The sequence below is a fragment of the Apium graveolens genome, chromosome 7 (assembly GCF_009905375.1).
Source record: "Apium graveolens cultivar Ventura chromosome 7, ASM990537v1, whole genome shotgun sequence".
Lineage (NCBI taxonomy): Eukaryota > Viridiplantae > Streptophyta > Magnoliopsida > Apiales > Apiaceae > Apium > Apium graveolens.
The window spans coordinates 254578106-254603813 of NC_133653.1; the positions used below are offsets into that span (position 1 = coordinate 254578106).

General features: G+C 42.0%; 1 protein-coding gene across 1 annotated transcript; it reads left to right on the forward strand.

Moving 5' to 3' along the window:
• Positions 1-5269: 5269 nt before the first annotated feature.
• Positions 5270-6082, forward strand: LOC141674688 (uncharacterized). The gene has a single exon (XM_074481393.1). It carries the CDS (start codon positions 5270-5272, stop codon positions 6080-6082), a length of 813 nt encoding a protein of 270 aa, XP_074337494.1.
• Positions 6083-25708: the final 19626 nt, after the last annotated feature.

Here is a 25708-nt window from a genome sequence, read left to right on the forward strand (position 1 = left end):
GAATATATCCACCAGAGATATATAATATATCAAGAGAACTCTGTGTAGCAATTAGCTCACATCTGCTTACAAATGAACAACTAAGAATACTGAGAAATTCTGAGAATATAGCTTACAAATGTTTTTCTCTTGATTGCTTAGTTAGTTGTTCTATTTGCTGCTTCTTGGTTTATATATCACCAAGATTACAAAGCAATAAGACAAGATAATAAAACAAAAACTATCAAGTCTAATACTATGCTACTTCATTACTCTATTCCAGCATCTTTGAATATCTTCATAATAGCATGTAAATGGCAATATTTCTTTGTTCTCTAAAACCCAGTTGAATAGGCTTTTACATTCCATTTGCATACACTCGACGCATGTGACTGTGTTGTCACTGTCAACAGATGTTTGAATTCTTTATCCGTCGAATTCATGATCATCCGTCGAGTTCATGATCATCCGTCGGGTTGTCTAGTTGATCATCCGTTGAATGGCATTGTTGTTTATCCGTCGGGTAGCAAGCTGACACTTGACTTCATTTCATTTATGCATGATTACAAGATATCATATATGTATAATTAATCAACCTATTCTGCATATCTATTTAAAGTCAACATGACTTGAGTGCTACTTACAAAATCTAAACAATGTGTATGCATAAATGTGCTACAAACTTATTGTTACATAAGCTACTCACTCGATGGATAATAAAACATCATCCGTCGGGACTATATTGAGTCATCCGTCGGGACTACAATCCTTATCCGTCGAGTGCTACATTTTTCACTAAGTAAAGTCTACCAAGGTGTTTTGTTAATGAAATAATCAAGTACACAACATATACACAACTGAACATATAAATGAACTCCTGTTAGTGAGTATAACTTCAAGACTGCAGCTGTCTTCTTTAACCTCCGTCTATACCCTGTCTTCAATTTTTCAGATTCCTTTGCTTCGAACATTGTCTATCTTCAATCAATGCCAATACACTGAAATTTTCTGGTAGCACTATACACTGAATCTTCATCATTTCCGAAACCCTGAAAATATTTTACCTTTATTATACACTGAGGCATGAACATATTAATGAGCTTCCTTCAGTGACCTGCAGACAGACTTCAAGCTTTCTTCTAATCTTTTGATTCTTTGTATTTTCCTTGTCTTCATTTCTTCTGATTTCTTGTGTAGTCGTAGTATTATTAACATGTCATGTTCTAGTGTTGTTCTCATGTTGAGTTATCAGGTAATTGTTCATACAGCTACGTAGTCTCACCAACAAAAATACTTTAAAATTTGTTCAAGATGTTAGTAACAATAAAATAGCGTATACAAATTATATCTTTATGCAACAGATATAACATTGAGTATAAAACCAAATAAAATCAGTACATAATTAAAATTAAAAAAAAAACTCTTTCTCCCCCTCAACATCATAAAAGGAACAAAAGAATTAATCAGACAAAGAGCACATACCAAATTTTTAACGCATCAAACAAAATCTATCTTCAGCAAATGGTTTAGTAAAAATATCAGCACTCTGTTTCTCAGTAGAAATATAAATAAGTTCAATATTACCCTTGAAGACATTATTCGCTATCAATAATCCATTTATTGTGAAGAACATGGACTTTCAAGCACACCTGCAAAAGATTTTTTATATCTTTGGTACTGGGTCATTCTTTGTTAGTATCATAAATCTTATATAAATGTCTATCGGATTTATTAATCGAAATTTGAATAATATTAACAGATGCATGATTTATGTCTAGTAGATGAGTTAAAGAAGTGACCCATTATACCACACATAATCATGATTCAGAGTTAGTGTGACCAGGTTTGCCACAATCTCGACATTTTTCATAAGGCATCTTGTACTTCATTGGAGTCCTTTTGTAACCACTTTGGAAAGCACGTTTCTTGACTGGTTCACATCCACTACCTTCTTTATCGAGAGAAGATTTTTGTCCTGCAAGTAGACCATTCAGAGTTCCTTCACCATGAAAATATCGGGCTAGATCATTCTCTAGCTCTGCAACTTTCTGCTTTAGTTCAGGAACCAAATGGTCAGGAGCACCGTCTCTTTTGACAGTTTCTGGATCAACTGGGAATGACTTTTTCTTCAAAGCTTCAAGACATACATCTTTCAGTTCAATCTCATTCTTGAGATACCCGTTCTCTTTTGTAAGCTTAGAGACCTTCTCGGCTAATGACTTATTTTCAGCAGCTAATATTTCATCTTTCATAAAATCATCTAATTCACTGAGAACCTTACTCAATGCTTGTTTCAAATAAACATTCGTTTCATTTAACTTTCTATTATGAGCCTGCAAAGGTGGTACAGTTTGAGATATAGTGGAATGTTTACTATATTGAACATTATGTACCTCATCATAGTCACTGGAGCTGTCTTCGAGTCCAATAAAACACAGTTGAGCATCTTCATCATTTTAATGGCTGACTTTGATAATATCCAGATTTGTTTAGCCGTGGTACAAGTTGATACTTTGCGTAACTCAGTAGCTACCATTCCATTAAGAAGTGAATTCATAGCTCTAGCATTATGATTCATAGAATTGACTTCTTCAGGAAAAAGTTTCTTGAGAGATTTTGGCTTGCCATCTTTCATTGGGACTGTAAAGCCATTTTCAACAGCATCCCATTTAAAAGAATCACGCTGGAGGAAGATTTTCATGCGGAATTTCCAGTCGTTATAGTTTTCAGCACCGAGAAGCAGTTGAAGATATATTGTTTGAATACCTATCTAATTGAGCCATGGTTCTCTAGCAAAAAACACTAAACAGAGAATTAAATGCACCCGCTCTGATACCAAATGAAATAAGAAGTCACAATTTATATATTCGATAATATAACTATTAAGATGAATGTGACAGTCTTTTTTGTAAATGGGACGGACCCTTTCACGAATGAGACAGCTATGGTACAGTCTCAATTAGTTCTGCAGAAAATAAAATGCTGAAATAAACATAAATAAAATAATGCAGAACACCAAGAATTTTCACTTGGTTCGGCCCCTATTCCTAGTCTATGACCCACGTCCAAGTCCCTATGCCAACTAGCATAGATAATTTATTACACCAACTTCAATAAAAGAACTTAGAGCATCTCCAACAGTCTCTTAAATCACTCCTTAATATAATATAAATTATTGGCTCTTAGTAACATAATGTGCATTTATCTCCAACAATACTCTTTACATTCACTATTTATTTATTTTAATATTATTAAAAATAACTTGAGCTCATGAAATAAAAAAGAAAGTGTAAAAAGAGAGAAATGATGTGTCATAGATTTAATATAAAATATTAGTTAAGAGGTATGTATTGGCTCTTACAATTGAGGAGAGAGAGTACACCATTAAACGTTTAAAGAGCCTCAAAGAGTTTCTTGGAGTTTAAATTTTAGCATTACTCGTTATATTTCAAGTTAGGAGCCAATTTGAAGAGCTTGTAGGAGATGCTCTTACAATCTTTTCTTTGATTACAAACGGATAGCCACGAAAGAACCCATTTTCTTAGCACACTTACTACCTAGCACAACTGCTATCACCGAGTCCACTGACTATCTTGGCTAATCATTTGAAATCAAATCTTTGCCACAACCCGGCACAAGTTGATATAAATACATGTATGACAAATGAATATGAAATTACAAATCAAATTATGTTCTTGTTCGACTGGATATTTAATGTATAAAACAAGAATGATTTTTCAGAATGAATAAAGATAGAATGTGTAAGCATTAGTCTGAAATCTGAAAACATGGAGTTGTATATATAGAATCGGGAACTAACGATTTTGTTTTTTAAATTCGGGATAAGATTTATGTTTTGTTAAAGTAGAATGTTTGAAAAATCTTTGAATGATTCTTTTAGAATAATTCGTTAGTTTGTTGTAGATAGATAAACCTTGATAAGGATAAGTAGATTTGTTCAAAACAAATTTATCTAGAAAGAGTTTGTTTGACATAAATAAGAAAGAATAAACCCAAAATGCTTTCGTCTTATCTATGTGATAAGTTATTTTGTTAGTGTCTTATCTGAGTGATAAGTTCTTTCCTATTTATTCATTATTAAGAATCAAATCATTTGAGATGAGTTTGCCAGCAAGCAGTTTGGAAGAATTGTATGCCAGGCTAGCTTTGGAGGATGAGGAAGATGGGGGCATCACGTTGGGGGAAGAGGATCAACAGCCAGTGAAACCAACTCACACGTTGGTGGGAAAGTTTCTTACAGAGAAAAATATTAATTTTAATGCAATGAGGAATGTTCTTGCATCATTATGGAGGCCAAGGGAGGGGATAGAGGCCCATGATCTAGGAGGTCATAGATACTCTTTTGTTTTCTATCATGTATTGGATATGAAAAAAGTATTGGAGGGAGGTCATGGACGTTCGAACAAAGCTTATTGGTGTATCGACCACTAAGGGAGAATAAGGATCCTCACTTGTCACAGCTGAATGAAATGGATATCTGGATGCAGGTATATGATTTGCCTAAAGGGTGTATATCTGGAGTGTTGAAGAGTATTGGAGATTATGTGGGGAAATTTATTAAGTTGGTTCCTACTAATATTGATGGAGTGTGGAAACCATTTGTTTGTATCAGAGTAACCATGGATATCAATAAACCGTTAAAACGAAGAATGAAAATTAAACGAGATGGAGGAGTTTGGAACTGGGTTAATTTCAAATATGAGAGATTGAGCACATTCTGTTTTGTTTGTGGGATGTGGGGTCATTCAGATAGAGAATATGCGATTATTTATGCACAATCGGAGAAGGAGTTTGAACGTGCTTACGGTGTGTGGCTTAGAGCACCTACTCGAAATGCAGGGAATAAAAATATTGGTGCGAGGTGGTTGCGTAATGGTGGTGAAGATGGTGGTCCTTGGAAGTCTGCTGGCGGTGGATCGAGTTCAACGGTGGTTGAGAATAGCAAGGATAAGGTAAGTACGAATTTCATGGAAGTTGATGGTAAGGTTAGAGAAATTATAGGAGGGGATGGAGAGATTCGAATTTTGGAGCGTGATTAGGGAAGGGTGGTTATGGATAATAAAAGTTTGAATCAGAAGAGTAAATGTTTGGATAATATTTTGCAAGGAAAGGAAATCAATATAGTGGACTCTAAAAGGAAACGTATAGAAGAGGAGCAATTTGAGGAAAATATAAATGAACAGGTAAATTTAAACAATGGGCTTATTTTATCAAATGGGCCAAAAAACGGATTAAAGGTGGGACCTGTGGTGGAGGCCCGCCTAGCCCAATGAGTCTGTTATCTTGGAACTGTCGTGGGCTGGCCAAACCACATACAGTTAGATTTCTTAAGGAAATCGTTCGACAACTAAGGCCTGGGTTGATTTTTCTGAGTGAAACTTTGGTGCACAAAAATAAAGTAGAAGAAGTTTGTAAAAAAATAGATTATGTTGGCTACCGGTCTGTCGATGTGAATGGCGATAGTGGGGGATTAGCTTTATTCTGGAAGAATGAAGGTAGTGTGCAAACTATGGGGAGTGATCATCATTATATTGACTTTGAAGTGGAAAATAATCAAATAGGAAGATGGCATTATACGGGTTTCTATGGTTGTCCAGAGAGGCATAGAAGAAGGGAGTCGTGGGAAGTTTTGAGGGGACTATCAAATACATCAATGCTACCATGGTGTAATTTAGGTGATTTTAATGACTTAATATCTATTGATGAAAAGAGTGGAGGAAATCAACATTCGAGATCGTTAATAGAAGGGTTTGTACAAACGGTGGATGATTGTGGTTTATTGGATCTTGGTTTTGAAGGAGAAAAATTTACATGGGAGAGATGTCATGGTAAATACAACTGGGTGCAAGAACGACTGGATAGGGGGCTTGCTAATCGATCATGGTGCGAGTTGTTCCCGTTTGCTGTAGTCAAAGTTTTGGAGGTTTCTACTTCGGATCATCTGCCATTGTTTTTACAGCTTAATAAACAGGTGTTTGTGCCAAGAGTAAATCATTTTAAGTTTGAAAATATTTGGTTGAAGGAGTCTGAATTTATAAATCTTGTTAAAATGCTTGGGCGAGTACTGCTGGCCAAAATATAATGGAAAAGATTCAGGTGTGTTTCCTTAAGCTCGAGGAATGGGGTTGAGGGAAAGTGCAGGAGTATAGGGAGAGAATTAAAAAGTGCAGATATAGGTTAAAACAACTTTGATCTCGACGAGATAGTCATAGTATTTGTGATTACAATGAGGTACGTTGGGAGTATCTCAATTTATTGGAGAGACATGAATGTTATTGGAAGCAGCGTGCTAAACAATATTGGTTGAAAGAGGGGGATCAGAATACCCGGTTCTTTCATAAGTATGCATATAGAAGGCGAAGGAATAATAAGTTGTCAAGATTAAAGATGTTAATGGAGAGTGGAAATAAACGTCAGGAGGAATCTAGGAAGTGATCATGGAGTACTTCTCACGATTATTTGAGGCTTCAAATATGGAATGAGGACTATCTAAGCATGAAAATATAAGACAAGTATCTGTTGAGGATAATGAGAGATTAATGGTTGATATTTCTGCGGAAGAGGTTAAGGCATCCACTTTTGCTATGCACCCTGATAATCCCAGATCACCCCGGGACCTTCTCCTTGTAGGGCCCGAGCTCAAACTCCTTTTAGGCTGTGACGACGACCGTGTGCGGTGTAGCTGTAGGGTGGGAACCTGCAAAACAGAACCGGAGGGGGGTGGCGTCCCCGCGGCACCTCCGGCGTGAGGATGAGAAAGGGTTTTGAGGAGAAGAAGGGGCAAAGTTGGGATTATGCAGATATGTTTGTGAAGAGTACGTGTGTGCATGTAAGTATATGTGAGAGAGAGAGAGTATATCAGCTTGTAACCTGTAACCTTCCTTCTGTTCTACCTTTTATAAGCCTCCTACTAGGGTTTAGGGGTTTGTCCCTTTTCATCTGGACCGTAGGTTGGCCTTTTGGACTGTAGGGCATCTGGACGCCTGGGATGCGTCAGAGTACTATCAGATCTGGACCGTAAGAACGTCCTGGATTCCGGGTGCCTGGAAGGTGGTGATGTTGCCACGTGTCCTGGGCTCCCCAAGGTCAACGCTGAATCCGTCAGAGTACTATCAGATTCAGAGCGTAGGAACGTTCTGGATCCCGGGAACCTGGACGGTGGTGATGCCGCCACGTGTCCTGGGATCTTATGTTTGGGCCCTGGGCCTCTTCAATTGGGCCTGACTTATTATGGGCTATCATTTGCCCCCACTCCCTTATGTGGGTTTACCCGGATGGGGGAGTAGAGTAATTGCCCTTGTGCCGCGGCGCCTTTGTAAAATTTTGGGGGTTGTTTGATTTGCTGCCCCCAAACCTCGGGGTCAAATTGGGCTGAGACTCCGGGGTTGACTTGGTTAGTCATTGGACTTGAGCTTTAAGGTGGGATTCCTTGAAATACTTTGGAACATTTTGGGGGTTTGATTTATTGCCCCCTAAGCCCGGGGTCACATGGGGATGAGACTCCGGGGTTGACTTGGTTAGTCATTTGACTTGAGTTCAAGGTGAGAGTCCTTGAAATACTTTGGAAAATTTTGGGGGTTTGATTTATTGCCCCCTAAGCCCGGGGTCATATGGGGATGAGACTCCGGGGTTGACTTGATTAGTCATTTGACTTGAGTTCAAGGTGAGAGTCCTTGAAATACTTTGGAAAATTTTGGGGGTTTGATTTATTACCCCCTAAGGCCGGGGTCACATGGGGATGAGACTCCGGGGTTGACTTGGTTAGTCATTTGACTTAAGTTCAAGGTGAGAGTCCTTGAAATACTTTGGAAAATTTTGGGGGTTGTTTGATTTATTGCCCCCTAAGCCCGGGGTCACATGGGGATGAGACTCTGTGGTTGACTTGGTTAGTCATTTGATTTTAAGTTCGAATTTTGGGCACGGTTTGGTGGGCAAGTACACTCCTGACATTTGATTTAACTGGACTCTGAAAAGCTGTCGCTGCAAACCCGGGATGTCGGGCGGCTGTTGGGATTCCAGCCGGGGTCAGAGATATACACCTGTTATGCGTATCTTTTGAGTGTACCGTTTTTTGTTTCCCCCCCTTTTTTGCCTAAAAAGACGCGCCGTGACATGATTGCAGTAGTGGTAATAACTGCTGCGGTTATTAAATTGACGCCAATCAGGGGGTGCCACGTGGCCCCGACGGTTCCCTTAATCACAAAGTCGTTCATCTCTTCTCTCTACCCTCTATAAATACTTGCCTTTTCTCTCCATTTTTATTTTACGCAAACACTTCCACAGAGAGAGCCAAGAGAGATTTTTCAGAGATTTTTCGGAGCATTTCTTGTTGAAGCCACATTACTTTCTTCTGCCCATTTGTAAGTATCTCGATTATTTTGCTTCCTTTTTCACTTTTTCCTTATGTTTTTGCGATGCATGTAGTTATTTTGCGCGAGTTTTTGCTTCGCCACTTTGCATTTCTTGCTCGTATTTCATGACCGCCTTGATGTTTTGGCCTTGAATCTTTGTTAGTGTAGTTTTTGCGTAACTTTTCCAATGGCTTTGTGTCTCATTTGTGTAAATAACATGGATTTTTGTAGTTTTGTATGCGAATAAGTGGGTTTTTGTAGTGTAAATAGTTGTAGAGCCCGGGGTGTGTTCTTGATATCTGCTTTTTGTTGTATATGTATGTATATGCTGCAAATCTTGTTTTTGGGGTAAGATACGTACATGATTTGTTTCTAAACTTGTTCTGTTTTTTGTCTTGTTTTGTTGTTGGGTTCGGGTTTGGCATTGACTCCGGGGTGCGTTTACATAGACACGTGTAGTATATGCCAGGTAGTCGCTTTAAACGTATTGCTACTCTTAGGAATCGGTATCCCGAGCGTCCTGTCGGGTTAGGTGAACTTAACTCCTTCTACCCCTCTTCCTCTTCTAGCTGTAGTTCAGTAGAAATGCCTCCCCGGGTTGACCCGCCTCAACAAGTTTTAGCTCAGACCCTAGTATTAGGTCCGGGGGTACCTTATCGAATCCGGATGGGTCGTGGGAGGATGTAGATGAATATTTCGTCCAGTGCCGAGTGAACCCCAAGCCCATGAGCTTTTATTACAGAGATTTATCCGAGGCATATGGGGGCCCGGATGGTTTGGGAGGCCGGGAGCCTTATAATGAGGATGAGATGGATAGGAAGTTCTTCACTGCCCCGGGGACTAGGTATGAGTGTGGGGCAGTTCATAGAGAGGTCCAGGAGAAGTACACAGACGCCGAGGTGGATGGTGCCCTTAGGCTTGCCTTTAACCTTGATGATACATACCAGTGGAGATGGCCTGAGGAGCATGAAAGGGTATATCACAGACCGGAGGGGGGATGGGTTGGAATTCCATTTGAGCATCTCCGGGGCATGCGCCTCGGATTACATCAGTTCACCAAATCCCTATGCCGGGATGTTTATGGTATCCCTTTTACTCAGCTAGCCCCGAACTCGGTGAAATGGATCAGCTGGTTTTTAGCTTGCTGTCATGCCAAAAATTACCTCCCCACCTTCAAACTTTTTCATCATATTTTTAAAATTAAGAGATCCACCGCTCGGCCAATTTACGAGTTCATGTTTAGGATAGAGGATTGTGGGTACCCCTCTGATAAGATGATGCTCCTGGTTAGTATGCTGACGTCGCTTAAGGGATGGCACCGGGAGTTCATTTTTGTCCGGGGTGGGGATCTGGAGTTTATGCCACTCCATAAACTTGAAATTAAAACAGATAGGTTTCCGGTCCAGCGGCTCGGGCAAGCAGCTCTCGCGATGGTTTATGCCTTCTGTGGGGCACTTGAGACGCAGTGGATCCGGGACTATTTTACTAGTAATGAGAACATGCATGCTGCCGGATGTAAGTCTATTGCCTTAGCTTTATTTTGATACTGTAACTTTTATTGACTGTTTGTATCCGGGACTGATATTTTGTTATTCTCCTTTTCAGGTATCCCGAAGTTGGTTCCCTATCCTCCTAATATGTCTGCCCAGCTTAAGGATCTTTCGGCCAAATTGCGAAAGATTGGGGGACTGACGAGCGTGGATGTTGGGAAGAAGAAGGTTGGAGAGGGTGATGATGCGGCCCGGAAGGCGGCGCCGTCTCGCCAGGGGAGGACAACAATTGTGATCAACGAGCCTCGGGCCGAGGACGTGCAGCAGGGGAATGTGATAAAAGTTCCCGCACCTCGAAAAAGGAAGGGTGCCCCCGCGGGTTCCGGGGACAAGAGTGATGATGTTTCTGAGGGTCCGGTTTCAAAGAAGGCTGCTATTGATCTGGCCCCGGACACTCCGGAAACTCTGAAGGCCCTGCTTGCAAGTTTTACCCCAGATACTCGCCGGAGGGAGCTGTTTGAGAATTATGCCAGCACGGCGAAGAGGAAGAAATACCGGAAAGAGCCCCTTGATGACTTTCTGGTCGGGCTTCAGGAGGACATCACTGATGTAAGCCTTTTTCTTGTTTTTTTCTTGTACTCTTGTATTTGTGTTACCTAATCCTGACTTATAATATTTTCAGGCTAACTCCCGGGTTGCTGGGCTGGTTTGCATAACCCGGAGCCTTCAGGCGAAGGCTGATGCTGCCGAGGTCTATAAGACTGAATCCGAGCGGCTGTCCCGGGAGATTCAGGAGTTGAAGGAGGCGAGTGCAAGGGAGGCTGCTGCTCATAAGAAGATTTTGGACGAGATCCGCGAGAGGCAGGACCGGGCTGAGGCTTCTGTCCGGGAGATGAGGGCTGAAAATCAGAAGTTGAAGGACGATCTTGCCGCCCGGCCCACTCCCGAGGAGGTTCTGGCAGGGTTCCGGGGCACTCCCGCGTACTTCGAAGAGCTGAATGACAAAGCGCTGGAGAAGATCCAGATCTGCTGGAATGTTGCTTCGAAGTATCTCGGCGAAGAGCCTCATGGTACAATAGACGTCTTTTTGGAGAAGTATATAGAAGAGGAGACCCGGTTGGAGCAGGAAAAGGAAACTATCCGGGCAATGGAGTCCGGTGTTGGGACGTCCAGTAATGTTCCCTCCTTCTCCGGGTCGCCACTTGCTGAACAGCCTCCCATACCAGAGGGTAATCCAGAGCAGCCTCCTTCTCCTCCCGCCGACTCTGCCTTTTGAAGCTTGAAGACCCTGCCATGTTTTGGCATGTAATTTCCATTTCCTTTTTTAGTTTGAGCAATTTCGAACTGAGCCTTTTGGCTTTTTTAACTTGTCTGTAATCTGAATGATTTCGATTTGCCCCCCGGGGTGTGGTTCCCCGGGGTAGTTTAATATGAGTGTGCTTTTCTTTCTTTCCTTATTGATTTGTATATGTTAGGAATTTTTTTTTTGGAGTACACATGGGCTGTGTTTCTGCGGACCCCGGGTTGGGGTAAAAACATTTAACTTTGAGAAATTTTGTAAGTACTTCTGGGTTGAGTTTTTATAGGACCCCGGGCAGGGGTAAATCTCCATTTGATAGAAATTTTTAAAGTACACATGGGCTGTGTTTTTGCAGACCCCGGGTTGGGGTAAAAACATTTAACTTTGACAAATTTTATAAGTACTCATGGGTTGAGTTTTTATAGGACCCCGGGCAGGGGTAAATCTCCATTTGATAGAAATTTTTAAAGTACACATGGGCTTTGTTTTTAAATCTGATGGTAAATAAATAAGCGACATAATGAAATTGATTCAAACTATGGAACGCTTAAAGTAGAGTTTTTCATTCATATTGAGAGCAAAAATTACATTCTGGGGTGAATGAGGACAATGCTTACATCAAAATATCATAATATAGATGTAGATGTGTTTCCAGGGTGTGCACCTTTTACTTATTGGTAGAATTTCCTTAGGCGGGTTCCATGCCAGGTATTGGGGACCTCGGTTCCGCTGAGGTAGCTTAGCTTGTAAGTTCCCGGACGGATCACTTCTTTGACTATATAAGGGCCTTCCAGTTTGGCTGCAGTTTTCCCTGGTTAGTTGGGTCCGAGGCTTCAGTGTCCCGGAGTACTAGATCTCCTGCCACATATTCCCGTATTCTGGCTTTCTTCGCAAAGTAAAGCTTCGTTTTTTCCTTGTAGCTTTCCATTTTTTCTACGGCCCGATCTCTTACCTCGTCCAGGAATTCGAGGTTGGTCCTGAGACCTTCTATGTTGGAGACCTCGTCAAAGTTGGTCACTCTATGAGAAGGGGATCCGGTCTCTATCGGTAACCGGGCTTCAGTACCGTAGGCGAGCTTGAATGGAGTCTCCCCGGTTCCCGTCCGGGGGGTAGTTCTGTATGACCATAAAACCTTCGGGAGTTCATCCGACCAGTTCTTTTTAGAGTCTTCCAGTCTCTTTTCCAGGCCTCAGAGTATAGTTCTGTTTGTGACCTCAACTTGTCCATTCCCTTGTGGATGGGCAACAGATGCTTTTTTGTGTCTAATCCCGAGTTCTTTCAGATAGGTTTCAAAATCTGAACCCACGAACTGCGGACCATTGTCCGAGATTAAGACCATCGGGATCCCGGACCTCATTACAATCGTGTCCACAAACTTGATGCAGTCTTGCTGGTTAATGGTTCTCATAGCCTTGGCCTCCGCCCACTTAGTCATATAATCTATTGCTACCAGGACATAACGGAGATCCCCTTTTGCTCGAGGGAAAGGACCCATGATGTCAATTCCCCAGACAGCAAATGGGATCGGTGAGAGAACGGATCCCGGGAGGCTTGAACCCTGTTTTGGTACGTTGCTGAACTTCTGGCACTTACTGCATTTTTTGACATAGGCGACTGAATCAGCGTGGATTGTTGGCCAGTAATAGCCTTGTCTGATGACTTTGTAGGCTAGAGCTTTAGCCGCTAGGTGATCCCCGCAGATCCCTTCATGAACCTCCCGGAGGCAGTAATCCGCTTCCTCCGGATCAACGCACTTTAGAGTTGGTGCAGAGAAGGTTCTCCGGTATAACTGATTGTTTTCTAGAAAGAAGCGTGCAGCCTTATACTTGAGGTACCGGGCTTTGTTCTGATCTTCCGGCAGGGTACCGTCCTTGAGGTAGGCTATGTAGGGCGTCATCCAATTCTCCAGGTTGCTAACACATAATACTTCTTGTCGATCGGTGCTGGGGGCTCCGAGTTCCTCGAAGTAAACCGAGCTGCTTAAATCTGAAGTATTCTGGATGAGCTTGGACAGCTCATCTGCTTTCGTATTTTCTTCTCTGTTTATCTGTAAGATGGTCGAGTCCGGGATGGTTTCCAGGATTGCTCTAACCATTTCCTGATATCGGGCCAATTTAGGATCTTTTGCGACATGTTCACCATTGGTTTGTCTTACCACGATCTGAGAATCGCTGTAGATTGTTAAACTCCTTACTCCAAGGGACTTGGCTAGCCTAAGCCCGGAGAGTAGGGCTTAATATTCAGCCTGGTTGTTTGTTGCTTTGAAGGCGAAGGTGATGGCCTACTGAATTACGAATCCATCCGGGCTGGAGAGGATCAGACCGGCTCCGCACCTTTCGGCTGTGGCCGAGCCATCAACATGTAGCGTCTAAAGATCCCGGTTGTTAGACTCTTTTTCTCCTTTGGAACTGGTTTCAGGCATTTCGGGGGTTTCTGGAAAAGTACATTCCATGACAAACTCGGCCAACGCCTGGGCTTTTATGGTTGTCCTCGGGATGAATTTGATATTGAATTGGCTCAATTCGATTGCCCAATTGACTAATCTCCCGGAGGCGTCCGGTTTGTGGATGATTTTGTGAAGTGGTTGATTAGTGATTACTCTGATTTCCCTGCCTTGGAAGTATTGTCTTAGCTTTCTGCTCGAGTGTACGAGGGCCAGTGCGAACTTTTCCAAGTTTGGGTACCGGGTTTCGGCATCTTTCAGGACTTGGCTCGCATAATATACCGGGGTCTGTGTCCCATTTTCCTCCCGGATGAGTGCGGAGGATACTGCTCTTTCCCCGGCTGCGATGTAGAGGTAAAGGGGCTCCCCGGGCTTTGCTTTTGATAAAATAGGCGGGTTCATCAAATATCGCTTTACTTCTTCGAACGTTGTTTGACAGTCCGGGGTCCACTCGATTAGCTTTTTGTTTTGGGCCCCTTTTAACAGTTCGAAGAATGGTAGGCATTTTTCTGCCAACTTTGGGATAAATCTTCGAAGTGCCGCTAGGCATCCTGAGAGCTTTTGGATGTCTTTTTGAGTTCGGGGAACTGTCATTTCCATTATAGCTTTGATCTTCTCCGGGTTGGCCTCTATTCCTCTTTCGCTGACCAGAATACCCAAAAACTTCCCAGAAGGGACCCCGAACGTGCATTTCTCCGGGTTCAGCTTCATGTTGTACTTTCTCAAGTTTTCGAAACACTCCCGAAGGTCCTGGATGTGTTCTGAGATTGTGACCGACTTGGCGATCATGTCATCAACGTAAGACTCCATGTTCCTGCCCAGTTGCTCTTTAAAGATGGTATTCATCATTTTTTGGTATGTTACTCCGGCGTTGATTAACCCAAACGGTATCATAACAAAAGCGTAGACGGCCCAGTGTGTGATGAATGCCGTTTTTGCATTGTCTGCCGGATTCATCTTGACCTGGTTGTAACCCGAGAAGGAATCCATAAAACTTGACATGACATGGCCCGAGGTCGCGTCTATCAGCTGGTCGATATTGGGCAGGGGGTAAGAGTCTTTAGGACATGCTGAATTGAGGTTTGTATAATCCACGCACATTCGCCACTTGCCATTGGGTTTTTTGACCAGCACAACGTTTGCTAGCCAGTCCGGATACTTAATTTCACAGATTATGTCTGCCTTTAACAACTTCTCGACTTCTTGGTCGATTGCCTGTTGCCTTTCCGGGGCGAAGTTCCTTCGCTTTTGTTTGATTGGTTTTTGCTTTGGATCTACATCCAGACTGTGCATGGCCACGGATTCATCGATCCCTGGCATGTCTTCCGGGGACCAGGCGAATACGTCAGCGTGCTCTTTTAGTAGGTTGATAAGCTCCTTTTGGAATGTGGTTTCCAAGCATTTTCCGATTTTGATTTTTCGGGTGGGGTTCCCGGGTTCCAAATCTACCTCGATTGTCTGTTGGGCCGGTTCTACCTTCGTCTTCTCCTTGCTCTCTACAAACTTTTGAATCCAGGCATCAGCGTTGGTTACGCTGTATCCGGAGTCTTCGATCATGTTCACATCCAAACGGGCCCTTTTACTAAGGTGTTCTCGATGCTTCTTTCTGCTTTGTCCCTTGGGCAGGGACATTATTCTCTTCCGGTTTTCCGATTCCATTTCTGCCATGACGAGTGCTTGACCATAGCATTTACCAGCCATTTCCCTATCTCCTTTCAGTTCTCCAGTGCCTCCTGGGGTGGGGAACTTGAGTTTTAAGTGAATAGTTGAGGGGATCGCCCTGAGCTTGGTGATAGTGGGCCTACCAAGGATCATATTGTATGCGGAGGTTGCGCTTATCACATAGAATTTCATCATATGGGAGACCTCTCGGGGTGCGGTTTCAAATATGATGGGAAGATAGATGATACCCCGGATTGGAATCATGGTGTTCCCGAATCCGTACAAAGGGTCTTCAAGACAGGGATCCATTCTGAGGTGTCCGAGCTCCATCCTGTTAAGCGTGTGCTCGAATACGATATTAGCAGATGAACCATTATCAACTAGAATTCTTTTTACCTCGTTGTTTGCGACGTCGAGGGTCACCACTAATGCCAAGTTGTGATCTGGATCGAGGCCCTCATAATCAGAATAAGATAAGCAAATCGGTTCGTCCTCCCGAGTCTGGATCATCATCACATCATTCTCCCGATCCGGGCTCCGCGATGGAGAGGCTGTGCCACCGAAAACAACACTCACCACATTTTTGCCTCTTCCCGGGGCTCTGTCTTTGTCATTCGAGCCCCTTTGAAGATACTGGTTCATGTTTCCTTTCTTGATTTGGTCTTCTATGAACATCTTGAGGGAGAAACAGTTTTCAGTAGTATGGTCATGATCTTCGTGATAGCCACAATGCTTGTCCCGGGCCCTGTTTTCGGGCGGCGCTAGCTAGGGTTTTGGCGGATAATAAAATGGTTTGTCCTTGACTTCACGCAAAACGTCGGCTCGGGGCCTGTTGAGGGGTGTTTACTCTGGTTCCGGCTTGGGTTCCTTCTTGGCCTTTTGTTTCCTTTCGTTTTTTCTTGATTCGGGGTACGTTTCCCGGGGTGGGGTTCCCCGGGACTGCTGGGTGTAGTTGGCTTGCCTGTCAAACTTGTATCTCTTGTCTCTCCGGGACGACGAGCGTCGCTCCGGAGACTCGTCATCGTCTTGTATTCTTCTGTTCATCTTCATTGATTTGAGGAAATCATTTTCCTTTATGAACTTTGATGCCAACGCATATGCTGACGCCAGGCTTTGGGGCTCCCTGTGAATCAGGTCTTTGACATAGCCTTCACAAGATATCGGGTGCAAGTTTCTTCGAAAGATGTTTACTGCCTCCTTTTCTTCTAAGTTGGAGAGTTGGTTGATTGCTTCCTGGAATCTTTTGATGAATTCCGGAAGGGGTTCCTTGCTTCTTTGTTGGATCGTTTCTAGATGACACATCTGCAGCTCGTTCATCCAGTTGGCCCTGAATCTTTTCAAAAATATCTCGCGGAAGTCTTTCCAGGAGTCCACACTCCGGGATGGTATGCGGCTGAACCATTTCTGAGCGCCCCCCTTCAGTGTTGATGTGAAGAATCGGCATCTAGTCAGGTCGCTGTAATCATAAATATTGGATATTTGCTCAAAATAGTTCAGATGCTCTTCAGGGTCAGCCAGCCCGTCAAAAGAGTCAAAATTGAAGTGCTTCAGCCCTGACTCTCTAGGGGTGGCTTCCAGACTCTTTGTGAACGGGGTCGCTGCTGCCCCTACTTCCATGTCGCCCTCCACTTTCCTTTTAAGGTCTCGAAGGGCCCGGGCCATTTGTTCTTGCTTGGACTCCTTCTCCGGCTCTGAGTCTGAGGAAACATGAATCTGATGGGCCTTTCTCTTTAGCTTGGCCTCCTCCTCCCGGATCCTCCTTTCTATAGATTCTTGGGCTTTAGCCTCTTCTTCTTTCCGGATTCTCTCCCGGAGGGCAGCTTTTCTTATTTCATCTCTGGCGTCCTCTGGTGGCTTTTTTAAATTCTTCGCAATCCGGTCGAAGACGGATCCCCGAGATTCTCCGGACTGTTCTTTAGACCGCTCTCGCTGATCCCCTGGGCAGGTGTCCGGCTCGGCGTTCTACTTTTCCTTCCACAGGTCCATAGCCGCCTGTATCTGTTCCGGGGTCATGCTTCCCCATGGGTTTGTGGTGATCCCTGTGTGTTTGTGGGCAGCTTTTTCAATGACTATTCTCTGATCTCCTGGTTGGAGATTTTGAGAGGGAGTCCGGGTTATGGGGAACCCTTCGTCCAGGTCTTCCATGTCTCCATCCCTGGGTTGGGGAGGAGGCGGTAGGAAAGAGGCGGAAACTGCTGCTTTGCTTTTTCTCGTAGTCATGGTTACTGGGAGATGGTGTTTCACGTTTCTGGGAGGTGGGTTCCCCTCCTTCTAGCGCCAATGATAATCGCAGATCACTCCGGGACCTTCTCCTTGTAGGGCCCGAGCTCAAACTCCTTTTAGGATGTGACGACGGTCGTGTGCGGTGTAGTTGTAGGGTGGGAACCTGCAAAACAGAACCAGAGGGGGGTGGCGTCCCCGCGGCACCTCCGGCGTGAGGATGAGAAAGGGTTTTGAGGAGAAGAAGGGCAAAGTTGGGATTATGCAGATATGTTTGTGAAGAGTACGTGTGTGCATGTAAGTATATGTGTGAGAGAGAGAGTATATCAGCTTGTAACCTGTAACCTTCCTTCTGTTCTACCTTTTATAGGCCTCCTACTAGGGTTTAGGGGTTTGTCCCTTTTCATCTGGACCGTAGGTTGGCCTTTTGGACTGTAGAGCATCTGGACGCCTGAGATGCGTCAGAGTACTATCAGATCTGGACCGTAAGAACGTCCTGGATTCCGGGTGCCTGGAAGGTGGTGATGTTGCCACGTGTCCTGGGCTCCACAAGGTCAACGCTGAATCCGTCAGAGTACTATCAGATCCAGAGCGTAGGAACGTTCTGGATCCCGGGAACCTGGATGGTGGTGATGCCGCCACGTGTCCTGGGATCTTATGTTTGGGCCCTGGGCCTCTTCAATTGAGCCTGACTTATTATGGGCTATCACACCCCGATAAAGCACCGGGTTTGGATGGGTTGAATCCAGCATTTTACCAAACTTTTTGGGGTGTGGTGGGTGATGATGTGGTTAAAGTTTGTCAGAGGTTTATGCGTACAGGTGAACTACCGGAGGATATGAATCGAGCTTTGGTATGTTTAATTCCAAAGGTTAAAGAGCCTCAAACAATGTCAGAATTGCGGCCTATTTCTCTTTGTAATGTGATGTTGCGTATTCTCTCTAAAGTCCTAACTAATAGGCTTAAACCATGTTTGAAGACAGTAATTTCAGAAAATTAAAGTGCTTTTATTGAGGGAAGATTGCTTACTGACACTGCTCTAATAACTTTTGAGATAAACCATTATATGAAGAGGAAATTGCAGGGGAAAAATGGAGTTGCTGGTCTAAAAATAGATATCTCAAAATCTTACGACAGACTTGAATGGCATTTTATTGAAAATATTTTGAAGAGATTTGGTTTTAGTGAGGTGTGGACTGATAGAATGATGAAATATATTCGATCAGTATCATACTCATTTCTACACGATGAATTATGTTTTGGAGATGTTAAGCCTCAACGTGGTGTTCATCAGGGGGATCCAATTTCTCCGTATATTTTTATCTTATGTGCTGAAGGATTGGGTGCAATCATTCGTAGAAATGAGGATGCTGGATTATTACATGGATGTGCTGTAGCTCGAGGGGCTCCTACTATTTCTCATCTCTTTTTTTGCTTATGATTGTTATCTTTTTTTCAGAGCTACGGAATCGGAAGCAGCTGTCATGAGAAATATTCTTAAGAGATATGAATGTATCTCTGGCCAGGCTATTAATTACAGCAAGTCTGTTGTTACTTTTTCGTCGAATACACCCAGGGAGAACAGGGAGTTAGTCTCTCAGATGTTGGGTGTGTGTGAGAAGCAGGAACCTGGAAATTATTTGGGAATGCCTATGCGCATTGGTTCAAATAAAGTTAGTGCGTTTGGTTTCTTGCAGGATAGAGTGCAGCAAAGGTTACAAGGTTATGCTGATAAAGAGTTATCAAGGGGGTAAAATGACAGTAATTAAAACAGCTCTGCAGGCAATTCCTAATTTATGGATGAGCCTCTTTTTTATTCCTATGAAGATATGTGATAATATTGAAAAGAGAATGAATGCGTTTTGGTGGTGTAATAAGGTCACAGGAAAAGGGATTCGATGGTTATCGTGGGATAAGTTGTGTGACAGCAAAGTTGGTGGGGGATTGGGTTTTAGAAGTTTGAGGCTTTTCAATGTGGCGATGCTTGCCAAGCAGGGGTGGAGACTGGTTACAAATGGTAATTCATTGGTGACAAAAATTATGCGAGCTAAATATTTTCCAAATTCTGAATTTCTGGATGCTACGTTAGGAGCTAATCCGAGTTACGTGTGGAGGAGTTTAATGGAAGCTCAGGTTGTGCTTAAGAGAGGATGTAGGAAGAGAATTGGGGATGGGAGGAGTACGAAAATCTGGAAGGTGCCATGGTTACCATGTAAAATAAATGGCTGTCTTGAAACTCCAATGCTTGAGAATCTTCACCAAGCACTGGTGCAGGGGTTAATGACTGAGAATGGTTCTAATTGGGCTGATGAGATTCTTCGTGATTTATGTAATGATAGGGATAAGAATTTAATTAAGCAAATACCTATTCCTACACGAAGTTGTGATGATTCTTGGTTATGGTTGCTGGAGGAAAAGGGAATGTTTACGGTTAAAAGTTGTTATCAAAGTCTGCAAGGAGAAGTTGAAAGTACAGAGACTGTGTTTTGGAAAAAATTATGGTCTCTTGATTTACCTGGTAAGATTTTAAATTTCTTGTGGCGAACTTGTAAGGAGTGTTTACCTAAAACAACAAATTTGGTTAAGAAGAGGGTAAATATAAGTATGTTGTGTCCGTGGTGTTGAGTGTAAACAGAGGATGCTATGCATATTTTGTTCCAGTGTAATTTTGCTAAAGATGTATGGAGAGCAGCTAGTTTATTGGAGGTAATTGCAGCAGAGAATGGTACTACTGTGCTTGATTGTTTAAAGAACTTATTTACAAAAATTAGTAGAGATCAGTGTGTATTAGTGGGTATTATCAGCTGGAGCTTATGGAATCGAAGAAACAAATGGTTATGGAGTCATGTGAATACTTCAGTGTTTGGGACTACAGCATCAGCAATGAATTTGTTGACTGATTGGAAGCAAGCTAGAGAGGTCGGACATAACAATGATGTGCAGCAGGAGTTGGCAACTCGAGTATGGACAAAACCACCTGTAGACTGGATTAAAATAAACATCGATGCAGTTTGTGAATTTAGTTTGAATAAGATGGGCCTGGGGTGCTTGTACGTGATGATGGTGGTAACTTTGTGCGTGCTAGAAGTCAGGTGCTGCAACCATGTATGCAGCCGAGAATGGCAGAAGCTTTAAACTTGAGAGAAGCTCTATCGTGGGTTAAAAATTGGAGGATAGCACGATTTATATTCGAATCTGATTCAAAATAATTGGTGGATGCTATAAATGGGAGACGAGCTAATTCTTATTTTGAAGTGATAGTTGATGATTGTGTTGATTTACTTCAGCACTATGATGAAGTGCTAGTAATCTTTGCTTATCGGTATGCGAATAATGAAGCTCACTTGTTAGCACGAGTGGCTTATTCTTTGTCTGATCATCAGGAGTGGTATCATACTGCACCTGAATTTGCAAGTACGATTATTTCAAAAAAAGAAAGAAAGAAAGAATATACCGGTCAAACTAGAAATCCAACAAACTCTATTGATCTGAACAATACTAAGCTTCCAATGAATATCTGATCAATCTGCATTGTCTTGGATAAGTTATTCCGTTGCTGTTTAATAATATCATCATAAACCTATATTTCAACAAAACGGATCACTTTTATTGTCGGTCTGTGGTCTTCAAAGTGTTTACTGAATAGAGTTATAGTGAAGAGAGGTATAACACAATTAATGGGCCTATTAGTATCATATTAATGCTAAACGTACATGTTTAGGGTTTAAAATATTTCAAACAATTTAATGGAAACGACCCGACCTAGGTAGTTATTCGCACAGTCGCAGTCAGAAATCGTGACCTGGACTATCATCCCATGAAGGTGAAAATGGAAAATTGCCCTATATTAAAGAGGTAATCATGAACTTACAACAAAACATATATACTGAAATATACTTGTCCTCTGCATTAGTAACATGTGTTATTGAGCAGATTGTTTAGCATTTAATCATGAATTAAGGTTCCTCGTGAATATGTATGAAAATTGAAGTTTTGAATATGAGAATTTAAGTTGGTTATGCTTGTTCACTCCTAGGCATATGAGTTCTGAGAACTCTGACCATATCATTATGTACCAGTGTTCTGAAAGCAACTGCCCCATTTTTTAGTCTTTTAGACGATATCTAATACTCACACATCTACAACGTCAAATTTGGTATACTGTCACGAAAATTAGATGCACGAGATCTGTAAAAATAATATCAACTGTTAACATGATTACGATGATCTTGTCCCAATCAAATAACGATAAACAGGATTAGATAAATGATCAACTGTTAACATGATACTAATACAGAATGATTTTGTCCCAAGCAAATGGCGATTAAAAAGATTAGATAAAGGAGTCAACTGTTAACATGATAATACACGAGGACAATCATGTGTGAAATTGCTTCTGAATTATGTGAGCAAGTACTAGATTGTTACTACTATACAAAAATTAAGCATCTAATAATAGATAATTGTATTACTATCAACTGCCCATTTTTGTACATTAATACAACAAACTCACATATCTACAACGTCCAGAAAATTAGTTGAACGAAATCAGTAAAGATAATTGTATTCCTTGAAAGCTCTGTTATTTTATCCATGTAGCATCACAAATGGTGGATCTTGTCCCATGCAAATGGTGATAAACAGGATTAGATAAATAATGTCAACTGTTAACATGATATTAACGATGACAATCATGTGCCAAATTGCTTAGAATTATGTAACCGAGTATTAGATTATTACTACTTTACTAAAGCTAAGCATCTAATAAATGTCTCTTGTATAATTTTCTAGCTTTTATTATCTATAGATTATTAGATTATTGTTCAGACTACATTTTCTAAACTACAATCCTACTGGCTTTAGTCAGCTACTCTGCTTCTAGCTTTCATCCACTCTTTTTCCCTTGCAACTTCTTATTTATTTGTTATTGCAGCTTTTAGCAATTAGATCTTCTTCATCTTTGTACAATTTGATCTTACGTTCAAAAGTACTACCAATCATGGTTGGTTTATCTAACATCCCGTGCGTAGGAAAATTTGTGGATAGAATATCTGATGCTGTAGTTGATCCCTTGTTTCGTGGTTTCAATTATATGTTTTTTTACAAGGATTATGTTAACAATCTCAATTCCGAATTTGAGAAACTTAGTAACCAGGAGGAAAGGGTTTCCAGAAAAGCTAATGCAGAAAAAGATAATGGCAAGATACTATATGCTAATGTACCCAAGTGGCAGACAGATGTTGAAGAATTCCAGAGGAGTGCCGCAGAGTTTTCGGATAAATACAACAACAGAGCTTCATGGAAGTGCATCCACTTTCTGCCCATTCCTAAACCCATCTCCCGGTTTAGACTGGGCAGGGAGGCAGCTCAGAAGGTTAAGAGGGTAACTGAACTTTCTGATTCCGGAAAAGATATCTTGGCTAATAAAATTGCCTATCTTTTACCTGTGGAAAATGTACCTCCTACGGATACGGTATTCCAGGATTTTGAATCCAGAAAAGGATCTTACATGAAGCTCTGGGAAGCGCTAGTAACGGAAGGTAGTTCTTCGATTCTTGGCATCTACGGAATGCCATGAGTCGGAAAAACTAGAATGATGGAGCAAGCTTGGAAAGAAGCCAAGGAGAAAGGGAAGGCCATATCCGTGATGGTTGTGTACTTGTTATCTACCATATTGCATGCTTTGTGGATACTACTAGATGCAAGCTTCACGGGCCTACTAGATGAAGCAATAGCCTGGGGTGGCTGAGACACATGCTGGGATGGCTGTGTCATGTCAACGACATCCTGGGCAGGAATGGCTGGAATGTCAAAGTCATCAGCCAAAGGTGCAATGAAATCTGATTTTATGTTCTGAAATGTGGGAGGTCTGTAGGCGGGTCCTTTGATCTTCTTCATCAACCGAGAGAATGGTGTGAGGAAGGTAGCAGAAATCCTCCCAAACTCCTCCACAAACTCAGGAGGAACTCTAGCATCCAGCTGCTTCAACATATTAAGCCCGGCAACCATCTACAGACAAAAACAAGCAAACATTTTTTCATTAATTCCACAAGGATATCATATCATCAAGTTGAAATACGTGTGAATGCAAATTTTATAGTGTGTGGGGGTGTAATGTGAAATATGCATATTTGTAAAACACTTACAACTTCATAGCCCTCGAGGCTATTATACAACTCCCTCGTCTTGTACTGCTGCTGAGGCTGTGGATCGGGCTTCCCTATGCGCATACGAGATATATCAGCATACCACGCCATGTAATCAGCCTCCGAAGCTATGTCTACCGAGTCATCAACAAGGTCATCCAAATCTGAACAGAACCTGGCCCATTTGCCAATATCAATAAACCACCGCACCAGCCAATCCTCCCCTGCAAACGTGGCATCCTTAGTCCCCCTATAACCAACCATGTTCACCGGTGCCCGTGGAATCTGGGGACTAGAACCAAACTGTCTCGACACCCTGTCCGGAGGCTGCCACTCGACCACGTCGTAACATACAAGGGTAACTCGACCGCACCCAGCTAACTGTGCCTGTATCATCTCGCTGTCCATAACATCCTCGAACCTAGCATACGGCCTCCAGATCACCTCATCACCAGCAACACCATCAAACTCACCCCTATAGAACGGTAAGCTGTGGTGAGGTCCTGACATCCTGCGCTTCTTCGAAACTCTGACATGAGTATCACTAGCATAGGCCCATCCCTCAGCAACCGGATAATCCTCCTGACCGGGAGATCGTAAAGGCACGCCAATACGAGGAAATCTCTCGTAAGACCAAACCTGTAACACCCAGACACAACAAGCAATGCTCTTGCTGCCCTTCCTTGCAGCAATCTCCAAACCCCGGTATATATGAGCTAGCACAGCTGCACCCCAAGCATAATAAGGAATCTCCCGCATATTAATCAATGGGTGCATATACCGAACATGAACAAAAGAGCGGTTGATGCTGGGGAAGAGGATACAACCCATAATGAATAGCAGATACGCCTTGGTATGTACAACCGTGACCCTCATATTGTTCTTCTCAGGCTTCTGTGCACCATATCTCTCAAACAACCACCCCAGTTTGATATTATTCCGATACAAAGCCTCCTTCACCTCCTCCTCGGTCAAAGGCTCAAACCAATTATTAGCAAAATACGCCGCCTTGTTCTCTATCACCCCACAAGTCAGCGCATCCCCCTGAACTGGCACCCCTAAAATAAACCCCACATCCTCCAATGTAACAATCATCTCCCTCTGCCTCGTGAAAAAAGTGTTGGTCTCAAGTCTCCAACGCTCCACCAAAGCAGATATCAACCGAGTGTCAGTAACCAAGACAACAGCAGGGTCTGCAAAAATCTCAAACCCAAGCATGTGTAGCAATTCCCGCTGTGGTCTCCTTAACTTCCACAAGTGCAATGACTTGTTCCCCGAATAACTCTGCAACTCATCTCTCCCTGCACCATCCCAAACATCCTCACTGACGTGATACCGATTGTCCCAAATAATGTTATGCGCATTAGGACCCGGCAACATATTCCCGAAATCACCAAAATTATCCATACCTGAAAATATTGTCAACATAATTCATCAATCACCACAATAAATATACCACCACGTACACAATAAAATCAATTACCATATGTTAATTACATCCTAAAAATTAAGCACTGAAATTTAACCCCTAAATTAACCCTAAATTCATAATTATAAATTCCTAATTTTTTTTATTCGAATTTCACACCAATTTTTCATTAAATTCGATTTATACACTAAATTAATTCGAAAGTAATACTAATTTAATTCGGCTTTAACACTACAATTATCATTAAATTCGATTTTACACTAAATTAATTCGAAAGTAACACTAACTTAATTCGGCTTTAACACTAAAATTATCATTAAATTCGATTATACACTAAATTAATTCGAAATTAACAATAACAATAATTTAATTCGAATTTAACAGTAATATTATCATTAAATTCGAATTTAACAACAAAAAATTTCGAATTATATCCTAAAAATTCGAATTATATCCTAAAATTTCGAAAATAACACTAATTTATCCTAAAAATCTAATTAAATTAATCCTAAAAAATGAATTAAATTTTCATACTACAACACTAATATTTTTCGAGTTAAATCAATTCCAAATTATGAACCCTAGAAATTCTAAAAAATCGAATTTAATCATACTACAATTCATATGTTAAATTATTACAAGGATTCATACATTAATTAACCCTAAA

Excerpts from the sequence above, each read along its gene's own strand:
- LOC141674688 (XM_074481393.1), top strand. The coding sequence starts at position 5,270 with ATGAGTCTGTTATCTTGGAACTGTCGTGGGCTGGCCAAACCACATACA.